The sequence below is a fragment of the Manis javanica genome, chromosome 4 (genome assembly GCF_040802235.1).
Source record: "Manis javanica isolate MJ-LG chromosome 4, MJ_LKY, whole genome shotgun sequence".
Lineage (NCBI taxonomy): Eukaryota > Metazoa > Chordata > Mammalia > Pholidota > Manidae > Manis > Manis javanica.
Window position 1 is genome coordinate 9,343,761 of NC_133159.1, and position 21,698 is coordinate 9,365,458.

General features: G+C 37.9%; 1 protein-coding gene across 12 annotated transcripts in view; it reads left to right on the forward strand.

Annotated features, from left to right (window-relative positions):
- Nucleotides 1–21,698, forward strand: part of VPS13D (vacuolar protein sorting 13 homolog D) — a 277,290-nt gene that overhangs the window by 110,479 nt on the left and 145,113 nt on the right. For all 12 annotated transcript variants that reach the window (XR_012129991.1, XR_012129992.1, XM_073233217.1 and 9 more), the window contains 10 exons: nt 1,405–1,540; nt 2,663–2,710; nt 4,638–4,788; nt 4,888–5,098; nt 8,371–8,618; nt 10,097–10,288; nt 10,601–10,727; nt 12,384–12,526; nt 15,797–15,927; nt 16,162–16,337. Coding sequence is in view for 10 of the 12 variants with exons in the window: in XM_073233217.1 (XP_073089318.1) it covers nt 1,405–1,540; nt 2,663–2,710; nt 4,638–4,788; nt 4,888–5,098; nt 8,371–8,618; nt 10,097–10,288; nt 10,601–10,727; nt 12,384–12,526; nt 15,797–15,927; nt 16,162–16,337 (1,563 nt within the window). In the remaining 2 variants the exon portion in view is untranslated. The remainder of the gene's footprint in view (nt 1–1,404; nt 1,541–2,662; nt 2,711–4,637; nt 4,789–4,887; nt 5,099–8,370; nt 8,619–10,096; nt 10,289–10,600; nt 10,728–12,383; nt 12,527–15,796; nt 15,928–16,161; nt 16,338–21,698) is intronic.

Consider the following 21,698-nt stretch of genomic DNA (forward strand, 5'->3'; position numbering starts at 1 on the left):
TAAGATATTCTGATTCCAGTATGAATAAGAATAACTCATCTTTGGGGGATCGGACCACTAGCTGATATGCTCTTGAAATAGCCAGCCAAAGGACTGGAGGAACTGTGGAAGAAGGTTATATATGGTTACTGAGAAATTGTTAAACTTTCTAATAAAGTGTCCTTTCATTTTTAAGTGAAAGGACTCTCTAGTGGATAGAGAAAAAGTTAAGATTTTAGCATTTGAGCCTCAAATCTCTTTTCAGGCAGAGCTAAAATTTAAAAGAGATTGACTTCAGCCTTCTATAGCCACATGCTTTCATAGTTCTTTTAAGTTTTTGTGTGCAAACGTGCTCCTCCGTCAACCACTTCTTCCTTTTACATAGCTTTATATTAGCACACATCACTCCCTAGTGGCAAGCGTTCTGAACCTGTGGGCCCCCAGGGATTTTACAGGGGGGTGCGGTGGGGGAGATAGTCTAAAAAAATCACTGTGCTGGGCACATATACCTGGAAGCCACATTAGAGTTTCCAGGGATGAGCAGTGAGCATTTTCCTGTTCCTTAAAGTTCCTGGAGAAGCTCATTATAGAACTGTTGGCTATATTTCTTAATAAGCACGCCCTCTGTTGTATCAGAAAGGGGTTTGACCTCCTTGTCATTTGTGTTTTAGTTTCAAGTCCCACTGTTCTGCTTGAATTCATCAAAATAAATGCCTTTGCTGGCTCTCCCCCCTTTGGCACGCTGTACCCTACTCCCTGCTTCCCTCCCCCTTCCTGTCAGTCTCTAATCCAGTTCCCCATTTCAGCCTTCTGGCTTGAATTAGGCAAAATCTAAAATAGAATTAAATGTGCAGTTTCCTCCTGTTCCTCCTGTTCTGCCCACTGCCTTCCGCTCCAATTTCAGTCGCGCACTTCAGCCCTGAAACTCCGAGGGCTCCATCTCTCATAGCCCGGCTGTAGCGTGGTAGGAGTGAAGCCAAACAACTGAGTGTGGTTCTCCAACAAAAGAACCAAGAAGAAAACGTTGTTTTATTCATTTCCAAGAGTGTGGTTATGTGATTAAATTGCTAGTACAACATTTTTACTACCCCACTGAAAAGATTTTAGCTGACGTCATTATTTTATAAAAGTTGGGTGGGGGTTGGCGGCGGAAAGACCTGAGCTACTGTATAGGATTTGCATGGTTTGTACAAAGAGAAGGTTAGTGCCACTTCTGTTGAAGCTTTACAAATCTTGCAATTTTGTAAAGTGTAAAACCCAGTTAAAATATTCTCCCGATTTCCCTTGCATTAGATAATCACCAAAAAACTTATTAGCCAATTGGGTTTTTATGTCATTCTGTAGTTAATCAGATTTGAGTCTTTGCTTCAACTTTTCTCTTTTTAAGATTATGCTTAATGTGTTTTTCTGTGTTCTGCCTAACAGACACACCCACGACCTTCGGATTCATCAACTGCAAGTCAGAGTGAATGGCTGGGAGCAAGTAAGCCCAGTGTCTGTGGACAAAGTTGGGACATTTTTCCGATATGCAGCGCCAGATAAGAATTCATCTTCCTCTACGGTATGTGGCTGTAGAACGGGTGGGTGTTCAGTGGCATGCCTGTGCCCTGGCGATACTCCCTTAAAGCCAGTCAGTTAAACCTGTAATGTCCTTGCTCTAGTGGAATTTTCTTTTCCTTTATTTCCCCTCGCTGTGGGAAGAAGATAAGATTATTTCAGGTCAGTCATAGTCATTGGTAATCAATATAGATAGATAAGCCAACTAATGGTGAATTTCAGTAGAAAAACAAGATCTAAAATTGACATTAACACATAGTAACTCACCTGTGCAAATCAATTTCATACTCAGCTGGCCCAGCTGGCAGTTTACTAATCTGCCAAGCACATACTGGCTTTATTTCATTAGTATGCTTCCTTTATATATGATGGTCTCTAAATTTCTTACAGTGCTGTTCCTTGAACCTCCTAGCTAGCTGTTTGTATACAGATCCTCCTGTCTGACATAAAGACAGATGTCCACTATTTATTTTCTGATCACCTGTGCTCTCACACACCCTTGCCCTGACTTTACCCCAGCCTGTAGTCTTGGTGTTGGTGGGCCAGCCCGGGGAGTGATGCAGGTCAGTAGCATCCTTGACTGGAATATGCAGGTGGAGGCTGACGTGCCTGCCGATGTGGCTGCCATGGGCGCCTTGCCCAGTACACAGACGTCATAGAGTAACTGCACTCACTTTTGGGTAGCCAGTGATGAGTAGGAAGGTTACATTTGCAGAAATACTGTAGCTTTCCTCAGTCCTGCTTTATTCATGAAGATAGTCCTGGAAAATACTGTTCTTTCCACTGCTCCTCTCTTGTGCCCCAAGTTTCTTAAAAAAGAAAACTTTCTTTCAAGATTACTTTTCTTTCTGCATTCATGTCTGGTAATGAAAGGACCAATTTCCCCCCAGAGATACCTTTCTACTATATTGACATGTTCTAGAGAAAGTTTACATACATGGAATGGTTACAAAATGAGTGTTGCTTTTCCTGTATCTTCTGAGAAGTTTTCTCTTCACAGTAGACAATGCTTTACTAAGAGTATTTATAACACCACCCTTTTAAGCAAATTACATTGTCATTGAGTTTAATGGTACATGTAATAGTAGGTCTGTGCTAACTCTGTGACTTTTGGTATCTTTCTTAGATTGGCAGCCCAAGCAGCAGAACAAATATTATCCACCCCCAGGTTTATGTGAGTATGATTTTCCTGTGTCATGGTGTTTTTTGGGTTTATACAAGGTACCTGACTCATAAATAGACGTATGTTTCTTGATGACAAGAGGACTTTATGACCTAAACGTGATTGGAATTTATCTTTGTCCTTTTCTATTAATGATTACCGTCCTTTCATAAGAACTTGCAAGAAAAGTTTTTTCCGAACTTGGTATGTGAGACTGAGTATTACAGGAAAAGAGAAGAAAAAGAAAATATTTTGGCCCAAGATCTTCTTTTCTTTCTAAGTTAAAACAGAAACTAACCCTTGTATAGGTGTATGTATTTCATAGGTTTTGGTCCAAAGGTCATGAAACTAAATAAGAATGAAAAATAGTAAGATTTCTCTCATTTGGCTTTTGAAACATCATCAGAAGATGACATTAGAAAACTACTTTCAGGGTTTTAAACATAATTTTTTTCTATCCAAGAAGAGTTAAGTTTCGAAATGTGAAATTTCATGTAAGCTTGGAGGTGACAATATTACAGATTTAAAACAACTGTACTGGGCCTTGGCTCTCCTGGGGCTTTGGTGGGCTGGGTCAGTGGAAGCTTTGGTAATGGTTGTTCTTGGAATTGTGTCCCTCTGAAAACAGTCCAGAAAATTACAGTTTGCCTTTTTGTTGGGACTGCTTGGAAGTCTTGGTTAAAAACATGGAGCTCTTATTGTTTATTAGGTTGATTTTCATATACTGTTTGTTTCAATAAAAAAGTTGGCAGTATGAAAAGCTTGGATGTGGCCTTATTTGTTTCTCCAGTAAAAAATCTTTGTCACTATGCTCTGGATACTCATTCTAAGAGTAATAGTTTCATAATAGAAACCTCTTCGGTGTACCTGATGTGATATTTTATATTTAAAAAAAATTTCCTGGCACATATAGTAGCACAAAATGTTTGTTGAATGTGTGACTGAGCATATGGAAAAAGAAAGTAGTGGCTGCAACCCAAGACCAAAAATAAATTATTTCCGTCTATTATGTTGAGTTTCTGAACCTCAGTGTCTTGTTTATAAAAGAGTGATTATGGAGCAGAACTTAGAAGGTTCCGATGAAGAAAGAGAAGTTTGTTTTTAAAAGTCCTTGAAATATAAATGTTGGCTTTTCTACAGGCATGTGAGTCAATAGTGCATGGTACTAGAGAGTAATTTTCATGACATTTAGAAAAAAAAATGTTATTGTTCCTGTGAAGGACGTACCAACACAGACAACTCTTTATCATATAATCTCTGGATTTTACAAAGACCAGTTATAGTCTCAGAAGACTTCCTGATGTTTTCCTGTGTATATTTGGGTAGTACCTACCCATTGTTAGTGTTCAATGAATGTTTTCTCACTTCATTAATCTGGGAGAGAAATACCACAAAAGGTAAATCATTTAATGTTTTGCAAAGTCCTACCTCAGTGGGTCTGAACTTTTAGTTGCTTTGGATTTATTCCCCTTTGGTAGAATCCAAAACAGGTCTTGTTCACAGTTGCCATGTAAGAGCTGATGTGTGGATCCCAAGGGCTTTATGAATGAAGGCTAACTTCCAGCAGATACTTTCTTGCCAAATGCAGGAAGTTCAGAAATTAGGCAGGTTATCATTAGTCTTACGTGAAGTTTTTTTTAATGTACCTACAGGCCTAGGACTGCTTTTCCTTTGTGATGCACTTTGTGATACTGCATCTGAATAAATTGTCTCTTTTTATAGAAGTGTTTAGAATTGGCTGTTTGAATAGTGTATATTCATTCATAGGGTATTCATTCCTATTAAAGGTTAGTGGTTTTAGGGCTTAAAGACTAATTTCACTGAAGAGCTATAGTAATAATAATCAAATGCTTTTGATTTAGACATTCTGGTTGATATTGTTATACTTTGTATGTTTTTTCAAAACCACAGCTCTGCTCTTTTTATTTCTTTTTCACAGTTCTCTTCACTCCCACCCGTGCGGGTGGTCTTTGCGGTGACTATGGAAGGCAGTGCTCGGAAAGTAATCACTGTCCGATCAGCCCTCATTGTGAAGAACAGACTTGAGACACCAATGGAACTAAGACTGGACAGCCCATCAGCTCCAGACAGTGAGTTTTGACATAGGCTGTCTTGCTTTTATGCTGTGATAGCCAGGCTTCTGGGTGGAAGGCCACTGCCTGAAGTGCTAACACTTATTTCTGTGGCAGAGCCCGTCGTGCTTCCCGCTATCATGCCAGGGGATTCATTTGCTGTACCTTTACACCTCACTTCTTGGCGGCTACAGGCCCGGCCCAAAGGATTGGGTGTATTTTTCTGTAAGGCTCCCATTCACTGGACCAATGTAGTGAAGACTACAGAGGTCAGCAGCAGCAAACGAGAGTGCCACTCTATGGACTTGGACAAGAACCGATTCTTCAGGTATGCATGGCCCTATGATGGCATGTAAATTATGCTTTTTTTTTTTCCTTCATTCTTTTTCTGAGGACCCTTACTGATCCAGTTGTGCTTAGTGAAGCCCTAAAGTTCTCATTCCTTAAGTTCCTGTGTTCAAGTTTATAAGAATTCAAGGGTTAACTCTTGGCAAGGGTGGGACTGTTGCTTATCATTTAATATTTGTGGGAGAAACAACCAACAAATACACTACTCATATATATATAAGATTAGAAGTTTGAATGTATACATCATCATAAAGAAAGAACATGTAGGGAGGGAAGAAAAGTAATTACTGGTTCCTTTTCTTAAATTGGGAAGCAATATCCTAAGGTTGGGAGTTTTTCAAATGACAGATTTCAAGGGAATTTGGATAAAGGTTGACTATTCTTGGGGACTTTGACAAAATTATATAATCATTTGGATTCTTGTTTTCCCCTTTTGAAGAGTATAAGGAATATGTGACAGATTCAGTGTTGGAAAAAATACTGATTGTTATTGTCGTGATTGTTATTGTCGGATCCTTCTAAGCTTTTATACTTTAAATTTATATAAGATTAGAGATTATCAGCTTTAGTTTCCTATATAGTGAAGACAGGCATTCATTTAGTTTAAACTTATAGAAGAGGTACAAGAATAGTATAAAGAATTCCCTCATATCCCTTATCCAGATCTGCCAGTTGTTAACAGACTAGAGGGAGAAACTATATATATATATATAGCTGTAATTGATGATTTAACTTTTCTTTATCAGTAAATTATAAAACAAAACCAGTAAAGACATAAAAGGATTTGAACAATACTGTCAATCAATTTGTCATAATTGACATTTATAAAATTAGGAAATATTTTAACCAACAGCTCCAGATTACACATTCATTTCAAGTATGTGTGGAACATTTATCAAGAGAGACCATTTACTAGGCCATAAGACAAAGATCAATAAATATTAAAGGATTGAAATAATACACAATATATTTCATAGTCACAATAGAATTAAACCAGAAAGTTGCCTACAAAAATCTATGAGTATTTGGAAATTAAATAGTACATTTCTAAATAACTCATGAGTCAAAAAAGAAGCCACAAGGGAGGTTAAAAATATTTTTAACTGAACAATAATAAAAACCAGATATTAAAATGTGAGGAATGCAACAAAAGCAGTTCCAGAGGGAAATGTGTAGCTTTTAATGCTTACATTAGAAAATAAGGAAGATGTAATATCTTTGATTGCATATCTCTGTTCTAAGCTTCTGTCTTCAGGTAGAAAAAAAAGTGAATTAAACACAAAGAAATAGAAAAAGGAAACAAATGTAAGTAGGGAAATCAATGAAAGAAAAATAAGAATAGAGAAAATCAACAGTGTCAAACTTGGCTTTTTGAAAAATTCATAAATTTTATAAACTTATAATAAGACTAAGCAAGGAGAAGAGAGAGAAAACAAAGATTACCAATATAAGGAATGAAAAAAGGAAACATTACTATAGATCCTACAGACATCAAAAGGGTTAAAAGGAGATGTTATGAATAATTTTATGCAAGTAAATTCCACACTGGAATGACAAATTTCTTGAAAACCTTTGATTACCAAAACAGACACAAAGAAGAAATAGAAAATCCAAATGGCCCAATTAAAAAGAAATATAATTTATAATAAAAAGCCTTCCCACAAAGAATACCATAGGTCCATATGGCTTCAATAGTGAATTCTACCATACATTTAAGGAAGAAATAATATCAATTCTATGCAAACTCTTTCAGAAAGTAGGGGAGGAGGGAACAGTTCCTAACTCATGTTATGAGGCCAGCATATTCCTGATACCAAAACTGATAAAGATACCGTAAAACAAAGAAAACTATAAACCGATATTTCCCCATGAAGAGATGCAAAGATTCTTAAATATTACGAAATAGAATTCAGCAAGTTATGTTTATCCCAGGAATGTAAGATCAGCTTAACATTTGACAATTGAAAAATGTAACTCACCATATTAAACAACTGAAAGAGAAAAAGCATCAGATAATTGTAGTAAATGCAAAAAGAAGAGCATTTAAAAGAATTCAACACCCATTCTGATTATGCCCAGCAAACTAGGAGTTGAAAGGAGCCTTTCCGTCCTGTTAAAGGGCCCTTAAAATCTTATAGATAAGATTAGATCTGTAATAAGCCTACAGCTACTTACACTTAATGGTGAAACTTTGAACTTTTTTTCCTTAAAACTGGGGACCAGCCACTCTATTTGACATTGCAGTAGTTTAGTAGTCCTAGCCATTGCAATAAGGATTTAAAAAATAAATACATAAATTGAAAAATCATAAGGATCAAAAAGAAGTAAAACAGTTATTACATGCAAATGACACACTTTGGTATACAGAAAATACCATGGACTATATAAGAAAATTATGAGACTTAATAAATTTATCATGATTTCAGGATTCAAGATTAATCTGTAGAAATCAGTTGTATTCTTATATTCTAGCCATGAACAATTAGAAAATGTGATTTAAAAAATGCCATTTACGATAACATCAAAAGCCATTAATTACTCAGGAATCCATCTAAGGATTTATATGCCAGTCTTCTACCCCAGAAATTAATGAAACATTGTTGAGGGATATTAAAGAAAACCTAATAACCAACTGGAAAGAAATAACCAAGTTCATGGATTAGAAGACTCAGTATTAGCATTTCCATTCTCACAAAATTGATGTGGAGATACAACTCAATTTGCTATCAGTAGAAAAATTAATAAAAAATGGTATACACTACCATATGAATCAAATACCGAAACATACAACAATATGGCTGAATCTTGTTGAAATTTCATGTTATGTCATGTAAAAAAAAAGCCAGACACAAAGAGTAGTACTTTGTCAATCTATTTATGTGCAGTTTAAGAAAGTATAATCTACAGTGATAAAATCAGACAGTGGTTGCTTTAATGATGGGAGAGGGATATGATTAGAAAGGGTTATGAGGGAGTTGTCTCGAGTGAGAAAAATATTCTAAAACTGGTTTTGGGTGGTGGTTATAGAGATGTATGTAATTGTCAAAAACTCACCAAATTGAACATTGAAAATCTATACATTTTAGTGTGACTTAATTGTACCTTAGTAAATGTGTTTGGATTGAAAATTGTAAATATCTTGCTGAACTATTGAACCATTTTAATGTTATGCTTTTTCATACTCAGATAAAGAGAAAAAAATTTAAGTTCTTCATTTAGGCTGATAGTTTCTATGCCATTTTGTCTTCATAGGTTTTGTGTAGCCATAAAGAAAGAGAATTATCCAGATTACATGCCCTCACACATATTTTCTGACAGTGCAAAACAGATTTTCAGACAGCCGGGGCATACCATATATCTCTTGCCAACTGTAGTAATCTGCAACTTGCTACCATGTGAACTTGACTTTTATGTTAAAGGAATGCCAATTAATGGGACATTGAAACCTGGCAAAGAGGTGGCTCTCCACACAGCTGATACATCCCAGAACATTGAACTGGGTAAGGATTTAGTCAAATAATCATTTGTTGTAATTCTGTGAAAATGTCGCTGAGTATTTTGTGATGATTTGGTAAATATTCTGGAGAAACTGTAACACCCATGATATCTCATAAGCCAGCTCAAAGGATTTATGCAGTGAAAAAAAAAAAAAAACTTCTAAGAAAATTATTGAAAGAAAAAAACTGAACAAATCTAAAAAGTTTCAGAGGAAGCTCTCAGCACAGCCTGCTCACTTGATGTGTGACTATAGGAAGTTGTTTCCTCTTTTCTTACTGTACTTTTTCTGGCTGTAAAATGAGCAAAATTTTCTTCTCTTCTCAGAACAGGGAAAAACATTGCTAAGCACGTAGTGTACTCCAGGGATTACGTCAAGTGCTTTCACACACATGGTCTTATGTAATCCTTATAACAATGGTTATTTGTCCCATTTACTGATGAACAAATTGGGGTTTAGAATGTTTAATGCATTGAGCAATTTTCCGTTGTTGGGATGAATGAAGTCAAGGTAGAGTCATATTTATAACACTTAGGGTAAACAGGTACTTCTGGAATTTGAGCAGAAAGGATGTTTCGGTAAGGCTGTTTATAGAGGTATTAAATTAATAATGACTTAGATATTTATCTTTTTATAGTTTTGTAAGTGATTTCACTATATCACCTCATTTGATCTTCAAACAGTACATGTTTCAGGCAGAGAGATAGCTGTTACCCCATTTTACAGATGAGGAAACTGGAACTCACTGAACTTAGCAGTGTGGTCTCACATTTCAACGAATATATAAATTCTTGAGCTTAATTTAGCAATGAAAAATAGTGCAATGCTAGTTGTCCATTCTGAAGAAAATAGATCTTTGCTCTGACCTTTAAGTATTTCCTCAACACATGTGTCTTGAGCCCCTGTAATAAATGGAAATGTCTTCCCACCCCACCACCACTGTGTGCACACCCAGACTCTATCATCAGTCATGCTTTACATGGATTATCACTTTAATAACAATCCTGTGGTATAGATACTATTATTATCCCCTGGCAGGTCAGACACAGCAAGGCTAATTAAAATAGCTTGCCCGAAATTACACTGCTGGTAAGGACAGACTGGGAATCTGAACCCAGGCAGTTTGGCTGCAGAAACCTTGACTCTTACCCTATACCTGCCTTTGCTTTGTTTTAGGCACCCAATACAGTCTGATGTGTAATAAGCTCTTTAATAATCATAGCTGTTATTGATAGCTTTTTGATATTATCCTTCTAGTTATGCAGTTCAGACTTCCTAGTTTGAGTTCTAGGCCATCTGGTTTGCTTCATATTTATTCTTACGCCACTGAAGGAAAATGGCCATTCTAATGAGAGTTTTGCCAGTTAGATGCATAGTTACCGATTCTTCCAAAAGGAATCTAATTGTGTTTGGCTGAGGGCTTTTTTGACACACTAACTGAGAACCCAGAAAGATAATAGCTTGTATGTATATCGTCTTTAGGGGTATCACTGGAGAATTTTCCACTCTGTAAAGAGCTGCTCATTCCGCCTGGAACCCAAAACTATATGGTAAGAATGCGGCTTTATGACATTAACCGACGGCAGCTGAACCTCACCATCCGGATTGTGTGTCGAGCAGAAGGATCCTTAAAGATCTTCATTTCTGCTCCATATTGGTTGATTAACAAAACAGGTATGTACAGAGGCTGCTCAAGTAGGCCTTTGGCGTTGGGCATGGGAATTCAGACTTACTTGAGCAGCTAAACTGAGTGGAGCCAATGCAAACAGATTACTTCAACAGTCTAAGCTGCTGAAACTTCCCTGCTTCCATAATAAGTGCTTAATCATTGTTGAAACTCCTTTGAGACCACAAACTGTGCCCTGTAAATAAATTCAATTTTCACTATTTTCCCCCTTGACATTGTTTTTTTTTCTTTTTACTGTGTTCATCTGTCTTGGATAGACTGGGTGGGACTGATATAAACTCTTCCCCTCCTTCCTTAAGGGTTGCCACTGATCTTCAGACAGGACAATGCAAAAACAGATGCTGCCGGCCAGTTTGAGGAACATGAGCTGGCCCGGAGCCTGAGCCCTCTTTTATTCTGCTATGCTGACAAAGAGCAGCCAAACCTGTGAGTACAGTTATTTATGGGAAGGGGAAATAAGCTCCTAGGAAAGGGAAAAATTTAGCAAAGGCTATAGTATATCTGTGTAAGTAGAAATGCACTGTAGATAACAATCCTGACTTGGCAGGGGAGTAGGACCATGACCTAATGGGATTTTTTCGGATCTAATTTCTGTGTGATTTGATATTGAAAATAAACCAGTTGGTTGGTTTATAATGAAAGCTAGTTTTATTTTACATGTATTGAAGTAGTTCTATTCATAACTCTACCACGCAGGCAGAGAAACCCACATGTTCTCATCTCTCCTCCGCACAGTTTTCTTCCCCTGTAAGCTCTCAGCACAGGCAGAGGAGCAGGCGTCAGAGGGGAGACAGACGGGCACATTGGTATAGCCTCTGCCCCACTAATCCAGTCCAGGTCATTTGTGTAAGGTCTTGAAATCCATCTCTTTGACTTGAAATAAAGTGTGCCATTTCTAGATCTCAGAGCACTCATTGCGTGTTTAAAGGCAGAGAAAAGTAACAATTGAGAGGATTAGATGACATGCCCTTTTAACATACGGTAGCATTAATTCACTTTTGTTCTTGGTTTTGACATTCTTTTTCACAGGAGTCTTCTAATTTGTAGCCTTAATCCAAAAATAAATGGGTGTGTCTGATGCTGCTCAAATGCCCCACCCCCTTATCTGTAGAAGTGTGCGGCAGGTGACAGTACCAGGTACTAAGTATTAGGAAGGCTCAGGGAGCACTACCTGCCAGTGGATGCAGGTGCATCTGCAGAGGGGAGCTGGCTTCTAGGCTGGTGCTAGAGTCAGGGAAGGATTGGCTCGGGCGCTGGACGTGGGCGGAGTTACAGACAGCCACTTGACAGTGGTTGTGAGCCCAGACTCACTCTTTTCCTGAAAGGATTTTGACAGTCTTCGTTTGGCTTTGACATTCATAGCACAGTTTGTTTTATCCAGGGAATTCACATTTCTCAAAGCATTCCCACGTAGACCATCTCATTTGATTTTCCCAACATCCCAGTGGATCAGGCAGGGCAGGAAATATTGTTTTTTTTTAAGATGAAGAAACTGAGGCTGAGAGAGAGAGTCACCTGCCCATGGTTACACTGCTTGTTAGTGGTAGAGCTGGACCACACATTGAGGAATTATGCCTGCGGAAACATGACGAGCCCCGGCCAACTCAACAGTGCTTTGCCGTTGGATGGTACCAGGCCCTAGAAGGACCGGACCATTGGCTGCATCTTCTGTACATAGTTTTCTTGTATGTAGAGAACTATATGTACATCTTCTTTTATGTTCAAGATATTTCATGAATCTTTGAAACATTTGAGTCAGGAAAGTATTAGTTTGCCTTGAATCCTTGTTTTTCAGAGGATATTGTAACATTTTCCTCATTGATTTATGCTCATAGAATCATAATGTTTTATCCTAAAGTTTTTGGTAGTGGACATCAGTACATTTCCCATGTTGTACCTCTAAGATAAGAATTTTTGACCACCGATAGTTTCTTTGCTGTATGTGGGAATCACATGACAGTGAGGAAGAGTGGACACAGCTCTGATTTCAGGTGACAGCTACAGCAGTGCTTCCTGATTAGGACAGGTTGATAAGACTTCCTCATAGATGAATATGTACATGTTTGCTTTTCTGCCCCACAGCTGCACGATGAGAATCGGAAGGGGGACTCATCCCGAAGGCATGCCGGGCTGGTGTCAGGGCTTCTCACTGGATGGTGGTAGTGGTGTCCGAGCTTTGAAAGTCATCCAGCAAGGAAACCGCCCAGGGCTGATCTATAACATTGGTGGGTTATATGTGGGGCAGCGGGAGAATCAGACCATTGGCCGATGACCCCAGCCTTGGAGGAATAGGCTGGCCATGCATTTTGGCCTGGCTGCAAGTGCTGTTTTTTTTTATTTGGCATTGGGTCAGATATCTGTTCTCTGAATTCTAGATCGATATCAATGCAGATCCGTTCTCCTCCGGATCTAAGGAGCCACCTAAACACTGCCTTTTTGAGGTCTGGGGCTCTGTTTAATTTCAGACTCACCTGTGTCAGAAAAAGTATCAGTTTGGCTTGAATCCTTGTTTTTCATGGGAATAATAGAAACACTTAGAGTGCTTTTCATCCTCCAAGCATTTCCCACGCATTCATTAAAACTTGCAAACCCTAAGAGGGTAAGAAGCATTGTTCTCCTTGAAACTGAAGCAGAGAGGTTAAGTGACTTGCCCAGATGCAAAGGGGAAGTCTGGGTCAGAAGTAGGAGTACGATGGGGTGGGGTGGGGGGCATACACATTTGAAGCAGAAAATAAAGTGCACTTGGTGGTTATGGTAATTAGAAGCCCGTAAACTAGCTCAGATTACAGAGGTAGAGGTGGTGAGGGAAGGGGAGAATATTGTCCATATATACCTCCTAGCCACCTGGAACACGCAGAAGATTTTCTGAAGGGTTAAGGTAAATTTGATTTAAATATGCCTCAGGTTTAAAATTTTAGCAGTGCAGCCTTCCTTTAGTATATAATTTCCAAAGTTCTCGAAGCACTGTTTAGTGTTGAATGTTGTAAAATATCTAGAACCATCCTGTCCACTGAACTCTCTGTGGTGATGGCACTGTTCAGTTTTGCACTGTCCAGGATAGAGGCAGTAGTTGCATGTGGCAGTATTATAAGAAATGTGGTATGACCAAAGAATTGAATTTTTCATTTTACTGAATTTTAATGAATTTAAATAGCCATACATGACTATTGGCTATGGTATTAGACAGTGTAGATATAAAGAGCTAATGTTCTAGAAGGAAAAACTGAGGTGGTTCATTTGACTGTTTTCCTTGAATCCCATGGAGAGCCAGGGATATTGTTGACTTGGGAGCTGTCTCCCTTTAAGTTGACACTAAGGTTTTTTCATAGAAGAATAAACTTTATTTGATCTTCCAGCTGAGGATCATTTTCTTTACTTTTTCTCACATTTGTTTGCTCCGCTTCCTGAATAGGCAAAGGCTGCTCCATGCTGTGTTTGCCTTTCTGCTGGGGTATCTTGTCCTTGGTACAGCTCCAAAGCAAGCTACCACAGGCTGCCTGAAAGCTATAGTTGGGACATACTGGTGGGGAAGTGGGGCCTGTGCCTTCTAAAGCAGCCAGCACCAAGGAGCCACAGGATTCTTGCCAAGAGGCAAATCGAGCTCTGCAATCACAAATTGCAGTGAATGCCTATGTATACTTACATGGTAGGAACATTCATTAAAAATTATTACATCTGTTTTCAGGGACAAGACTGTGATTTGAATTTTGCTGTTACACCAAAGAAAGGAATAAAGGGGATGGGCTAAGATAGGACTTTATAATTCTTAAGGTTTGGTAGATGTTAGCCTGTAATATCAAGGGAATTTGTGGAATCTCTTGAATATTTTTGAAGAATTGGATAGATAAGTAGCTTCCTATCAGGAAAGTTTAAAGCACAGTCTTAGAGTTGAAAAGCCAGGAAAGGCCTTGCCAGTTAACCTCACATGTATCTTCAAAAAGAAGGATTTTGTACATTTTTATCTTATCAGCTATTCATTTATTGGAAGTTGGCCAGGGAAACTAAGATAAAAAGGAAAACAAAACCCCCCTTTCCCCCCCCCCCCCCCCCCAAATTGAGTCTTGGTACAGTAGATTCTTTTTTATAATATCAAATTAAACATACCTTTTATAGACAGGCTTTGTATTGATTGAGATCACATGGCCATGGTAATGTTGATTTCTGGCAATGCTTTCTGTATGTCACAGGAAGAGAAGTGATAGGGCAGAGCCCCCAGTTCCAGTATGACTTAGCATTTCTCAGATAATATTTTCAGAGGTTTTTGTGATTTGCTCAGTCTTTTAGGTATTTTGAAGGCTTATCTTAAAGAAACATCAGATCTTTTAGGTATTATGAAGACTTTTATTAAAGAAACATGAGATTTTTCAAGTGAATTGTGGAATTAGTAGATTGGAATATTATGGTTCTTGATGCTTAGGTCCTTATATATGTCACATCATGATATGAACAAGGGCCCTGGAGGAAGGCGGCCTTGGTTTGAACCCCAGCGATACCACCTACTGGCTGCATGACCTAGGGCGAGTTACCGAGCTTTCCATGCCTTAGTTTCCTCATCTGTAAAATGGAAAGAATGAAAATACCCAACTCATAAGGTTCTTACGAGAATTAAACGTAGAGCCTATAGTAGAAAGTGTAGCATGTATTGAGAGTTCAATAAGTATTATTTTTATTATCTCTACTATAAATATTTTTATATCATTGTATAACCAGAACTTAGCCCACTGCCTTAAATATAGTTGCTATATTTACTATCTGAATGAATAATTCATCCCACTGAATTTTGTATTTTTTTTAAAGTCATCAGTTTTTAAGATAATTCAGTGCTATTTAATTTTTTTCTTTCTTTGTAACCTGGTGTTTTGAGATTTCCTTCTAACTGATTATGACTTTCTTCTTGATATGCTTTGTTTGCCTTTTTTTTTAGTGCATGGTAGGTGCTGAAAACATTTATGAAAGAATAAATTCCATAATATTCAGCATTATGTTTCAGCTGGATTCTTGGACAGTGGGCTAAAAGAAAATACTAAAGAAGAATTATTGGAGTTCAGAATATAATTAAGTAACCTGAAATTTCTACTGTACCATGTAAAAAGGGCAGGTTCTTTAGGAGGGAATTCTGTGTCCCAGTTGTAAGCAGAAATATATTACATAAACTGTCTTAGTAATCAACTTCATAAAAGGAAAACAAAGGTATCTGTGACTGAACACCTGTGTGATTTCCTTTTCATTATAATCGTACCCTCCCTTAGGCAGTGGCTAGGAATTATGGGATATTGCTATTGCCCCTGAGACTTCTTAAGGCCTAAATGGGAATAAAGCATAATACTTTTGAGTACAATTGCCATATTCATTCCATTCTTGGAAGGCTTGACAGCCTGTCTGGGTGATATAATTGTTTTCTCAGAGAAACTAAGTAATCACGAAGGCTGTTTTTGTCAGACTATGGATTTTCTTTCTTTAGATTAGCTCATGGAAGTCGTTCTTGTTATTTGTAGGTATTGATGTCAAGACAGGCCGAGGTCGATACATTGACACCTGTATGGTCATCTTTGCCCCTCGTTACCTGTTGGATAATAAATCATCTCACAAACTTGCATTTGCACAGAGGGAATTTGCCAGGGGACAGGTAAGCAGTGTGCATTTGAAGAATGACTAGTGTGTATTTGAGAGAACAGTGAGTTTTCATATTTTGGCTTATCTTGCCATCAACACTGTACTTTTGTGATGTGAGGAACCATTTTGTGCCTTTAATACCCTAAATAGCTCCTGGTAGAGGGCAGGGCTCAGAGGAGGTACTCAGTAAACATTTACTGTCTTGATGTGAGTTGCTGACTAAAGCCAGTGATCCTTTGTGTTTTAGGGAACAGCCAATCCTGAAGGTTACATTTCCACCCTGCCTGGTTCCAGCGTGGTGTTCCATTGGCCTCGGAATGACTATGATCAGCTATTATGTGTCAGATTGATGGATGTTCCCAATTGTATTTGGTCTGGAGGGTTTGAAGTCAACAAGAATAATTCCTTCCATATCAACATGAGGTAAGTTCAGAGACTATATTTGGGCAAAAAATAGCCTTGTTTGAGGTGCAGTAATGTAAATAGTAAGCTATACATACCATAAAAATTTTAAACATCTATAAAGCTGTACACAGTAAGCAGTGAACAGTAGTAACTACTCACTAATCTGTTCTTCATGAAATGGGCACATATGTTTCTGGCTTAGAAAAGGTCTTAAAACTTGTAAAGACCAGGTAAGTATGAGAGAATGGTTGATGGAGTGAGTCAAAGAGAATGTGGGTAGTTTTGGCCTTGTGGTAGTTGCTATGGTCTGAGGTCACAGAAGTCCAAGGGGTAGCACTGAGCTCATGATTGCCTGCACCTCTGAGAATTCTCTCTTCTTTAGCAGGTAGCGCTGATTATCAGTGTTTTTGTCTGTTCTTACACATTGTACAAACTTGTCTTGTTGATTCAATTTCAGTAAATCTTCTGGCCTTCTTTGCCCAACCCAGTGACCCTCAACACCATATTAAGAAAAATCAACCAAATTCAGCTTTAACTAGCATAGGATGGCTCTTCCCTTTCTTATCCTCAGATGCTTTTTTATTTAAAAAGTATTAAAAATTTTTTAATTGTGGTAAAATACCTAGGCCATATAAGAAAGATAACACAGAGACCCAGAGATTATTTTGTGGGTCTCAGGCACAATAGCATAAAATTTACCATCTTAACCTTTTTTAAGTTCACTAGTGTTAAGCATATTCGTATTGCTGTGCAGCTCATCTCCAGAACTCTTTCCTCTTGCAACTGATACTCTGTACCCATTGAACGACTCTCCGTTTCCTCCTCCTCCAACTCCTGGCAGCCACTCTTCTACTTTCTCTGTGAATCTGATGACTCTAGGTATCTCAGGTGACTGCAGTCACACAGTATTTGTCTTTCTGTGACTGGCTTATTTCTCTTAACATCATATTCTCAAGGGTCATCCATGTTGTAATATGTGTCAGAATGTCCTTCATTTGTAGTGCTAAATAATACTCCATAGTATGTATATACCCCATGTTGTTTATCCATTCACCCATTGATAGACATTTGGGTTGCTTCCACCTTTTGACTATTGTGAATAGTACTGCTATGAACATGGGTGTACAGATATCTCTTTGAGTCCCTGCTTTCATTTTTTGGGGGTATATACTCAGAAGTAGAATTATTGGATCATTCTGTCTTAATTCTTTGAGGAACTGCCATTCTCTTTTCCACTGCAACTGTACCATTTTACATTCTTATCAACATGGCACAGGAGTTCCAATTTTTTCACATCCTTACCAACACTTGTTATTTTCTGCTTTTTTAATAATAGCCATTCTAATAGGTCTAAAGTGGTATCTCATTATGGTTTTGATTCCCTAAAATTAGTAATGTTGATCTTTTCATATGCCTGTTAGCCATTAGTGTATCTTCTTTAGATGATATGTATTCAAGTCCTTGCCCATTTTTAATTGGATTGTTTGGGTTTTTTTGTTGTTGTTGTTAAGTTGTTGGAGTCCTTTATATATATTCTGGATATTAGCACCTTATAAAGATATATGATTTGTGTATATTTTCTCCCATTCCACGCATCACCTTTCCACTCTGTTGTGTTCTTGATGTATAGTAATTGAAAATTTTGATGTAATCCAATTTACCTGTTTTAACTTTTCTTGCCTGCACTTTTGGTGTCTTAATAAAAGGATCGTTGCCAAATCCATATCATAAACCTTTTACCCTATGGTTTCTTTTGCAAGTTTTATATTTCTATATCGTACATTTTTGATCTTTGATCCATTTTGAGTTAATGTTTCTAAATGGTGTTAGTTAAGGGTCCAACTCCATTCCTTTATTCGTGGATATCCATTTTCCTGAGCACCATTTGTTGAAAAGACTCTCCTTTCCCCATGGAACGGTTTAAGCACCCTTTACAAATTATGTGAGGGTTTATTTCTGGGCTTTCTGTTCTGTTCATCCATATATCTTTCTTTATGCCAGTATCACACTGTTGTGATTACTCTAGCTTTGTAATAATTTTTGACATTAGATAGGGTGAGACTTCCAACTTTGTTCTGTTCCTTTTCAAGGTTATTTTGGCTGTTTGGAGTTTTTGTGATGCCATCTGAATTTTTTCAATTTTGTGGGAAGAAAACACTTGGGATTTTGTTAGGAATTGCCTTAAATCTGTAGATCCGCTTTGGGTAGCATTGACATCTTAAGTCTTCCAATCCATGAATGCGGATGCCTTTTCGTTTCTTTGGGTCCTCTGCTTTTGAAGCCAGAGGCACTAAAATCAGTGCTATTTCACATTTAGAAGCAAAATTTAAACTTTTGTACCTTGTGGTTAGTTTTTCTTTGAGAACACTGTTGTAATGGAATAGAGAAATGGCTAATAGATGATCCAAAATAGTATCTATGTTTGACTTTTTTTTTTAATGGATTGGTTCTTTCATTTATCTATCTATCTATCTATCTATCTATCTATCTATCTATCTATCTATCTATCTATCTATCTATCTATTTTTGATTTTGTTATCATTAATCTACAATTACATGCAGAACATTATGTTTACTAGGCTCCCCCCTTCACCAAGTCCCCCCCACAATACCTATTACAGTCACTGACCATCAGTGTAGTAAGATGCTGTAGAATCACTACTCGTCTTCTCTGTGTTGTACAGCCCTGCCCATGCCCCCCCACACTATACATGCTAATCATAAGGCCCCCTTTCTTTTTCCCCGCCCTTATCCCTCCTTTCCCATCCATCCTCCCCAGTCCCTTTCCCTTTGGTAACTGTTAGTCCATTCTTGGGTTCTGTGATTCTGCTGCTGTTTTGTTCCTTCAGTTTTTCTTTGTTCTTATATTCCACATATAAGTGGAATCATTTGGTACTTGTCTCTCTCTGCCTGGCTTATTTCACTGAGCATAATACCCTCTAGCTCCATCCATGTTGTTCCAAATGGTAGGATTTGTTTTCTTCTTATTGCTGAATAATATTCCATTGTGTATATGTACCACATCTTCTTTATCCATTCATCTACTGATGGACACTTAGGTTGCTTCCATTTCTTGGCTATTGTAAATAGTGCTGCGATAAACATAGGGTTGCATATGTCTCTTTCAAACTGGGCTGCTGTATTCTTAGGGTAAATTCCTAGGAGTAGAATTCCCAGGTCAAATGGTATGTCTATTTTGAGCTTTTTGAGGAACCTCCATACTGCTTTCCACAATGGTTGAACTACTTTAAACTCCCACCAGCAGTAGGAGGGTTCCCCTTTTTCCACATCCTTGCCAATATTTGTTGTTTGTCTTTTGGATGGTGGTGATCCTTACTGGTGTGAGGTGATATCTCATTGTGGTTTTAATTTGCATTTCTCTGATGATTAGCGATGTGGAGCATCTTTTCATGTGCCTGTTGGCTATCTGAATTTCTTTGGAGAAGTGTCTGTTCAGCTCCTCTGCCCATTTTTGAATTGGATTATTTGCTTTTTGTTTGTTGAGTTGCATGAACTCTTTATGTATTTTGGATGTCAACCCTTTATCGAATATGTCATTTATGAATATATTCTCCCACACTGTAGGATACCTTTTTGTTCTATTGATGGTGTCCCTTTGCTGTACAGAAGGTTTTCAGCTTGTTGCTTGTTATAGTCCCACTTACTCATTTTTGCTTTTGTTTCCCTTGCCCAGGGAGATATGTTCATGAAGAAGTCGCTCATGTTTATGTCCAAGAGATTTTTGCCTATGTTTCTTTCTAAGAGTTTTATGATTTCATGACTTACATTCAGGTCTTTGATCCATTTTGAATTTACTTTTGTGTATAGGCTTAGACAGTGATCCAGTTTCATTCTCTTACATGTAGCTGTCCAGTTTTGCCAGCACCATCTGTTGAAGAGACTGTCATTTCCCCATTGTATGTCCATGGCTCCTTTATCATATATTAATTGACCATTTATGTTTGGGTTAATGTCTGGTGTCTCTATTCTGTTCCACTGGTCTGTGGCTCTGTTCTTGTGCCAGTACCAAATTGTCTTGATTACTGTGGCTTTGTAGTAGAGCTTGAAGTTGGGGAGCGAGATCCCCCCCACTTTATTTTTCCTTCTAAGGATTGCTTTGGCTATTTAGGGTCTTTGGTGTTTCCATACGAAATTTTGAGCTATTTGTTCCAGTTTGTTGAAGAATGTTGTTGGTAATTTGATAGGGATTGCATGAAATCTGTATATTGCTTTGGGCAGGATGGCCATTTTGACGATATTAATTCTTCCTAGCCAAGAGCAAGGGTTGAGTTTCCATTTGTTAGTGTCCTCTTTAATTTCTCTTAAGAGTGTCTTATAGTTTTCAGGGTATAGGTCTTTCACTTCCTTGGTTAGGTTTATTCCTAGGTATTTTATTCTTTTTGATGCAATTGTGAATGGAATTGTTTTCCTGATTTCTCTTTCTATTAGTTCACTGTTAGTGTATAGGAAAGCTACAGATTTCTGTGTGCTAATTTTGTATCCTGCAACTTTGCTGAATTCCAATATCAGTTCTAGTATTTTTAGAGTGGAGTCTTTAGGGCTTTTTATGTACAATATCATGTCATCTGCAAATAGTGACAGTTTAACTTCTTCTTTACCAATCTGGATTCCTTGTATTTCTTTGTTTTGTTTAATTGCCATGGCCAGGCCCTCCAGTACTATGTTGAATAACGTGGGGAGAGTGGGCATCCCTGTCTTGTTGCCGATCTCAGAGGAAAAGCTTTCAGCCTCTTGCTATTCAGTGTGATGTTAGCTGTGTGTTTATCATATATGGCCTTTATTATGTTGAGGTACTTGCCCTCTATGCCCATTTTGTTGAGGGTTTTTATCATGAATGGATGTTGAATTTTGTCGAATGCTTTTTCAGCATCTATGGAGATGATCGTGTGGTTTTTGTCCTTTTTGTTGATGTGGTGGATGATGTTGATGGATTTTCGAATGTTGTACCATCCTTGCATCCCTGGGATGAATCCCACTTGATCATGGTGAATGATCCTTTTGATGTATTTTTGAATTCAGTTTGCTAATATTTTGTTGAGTATTTGTTCATCAGGGGTATTGGTCTGTAATTTTCTTTTTTGGTGGGGTCTTTGCCTGGTTTTGGTATTAGGGTGATGTTGGCTTCATAAAATGAGTTTGGAAGTATTCCGTCCTCTTCTATTTTTTGGAAAACTTTAAGGAGAATGGGTATTATGTCTTCTCTGTATGTCTGATAAAATTCCTAGGTAAATCCATCTGGCTGGGGGTTTTGTTCTTGGGTAGTTTTTTGATTAACGATTCAATTTCTTTGCTGGTAATTGGTCTGTTTAGATTTTCCGTTTCTTTCTGGGTCAGTCTTGGAATGTTGTATTTTTCTAG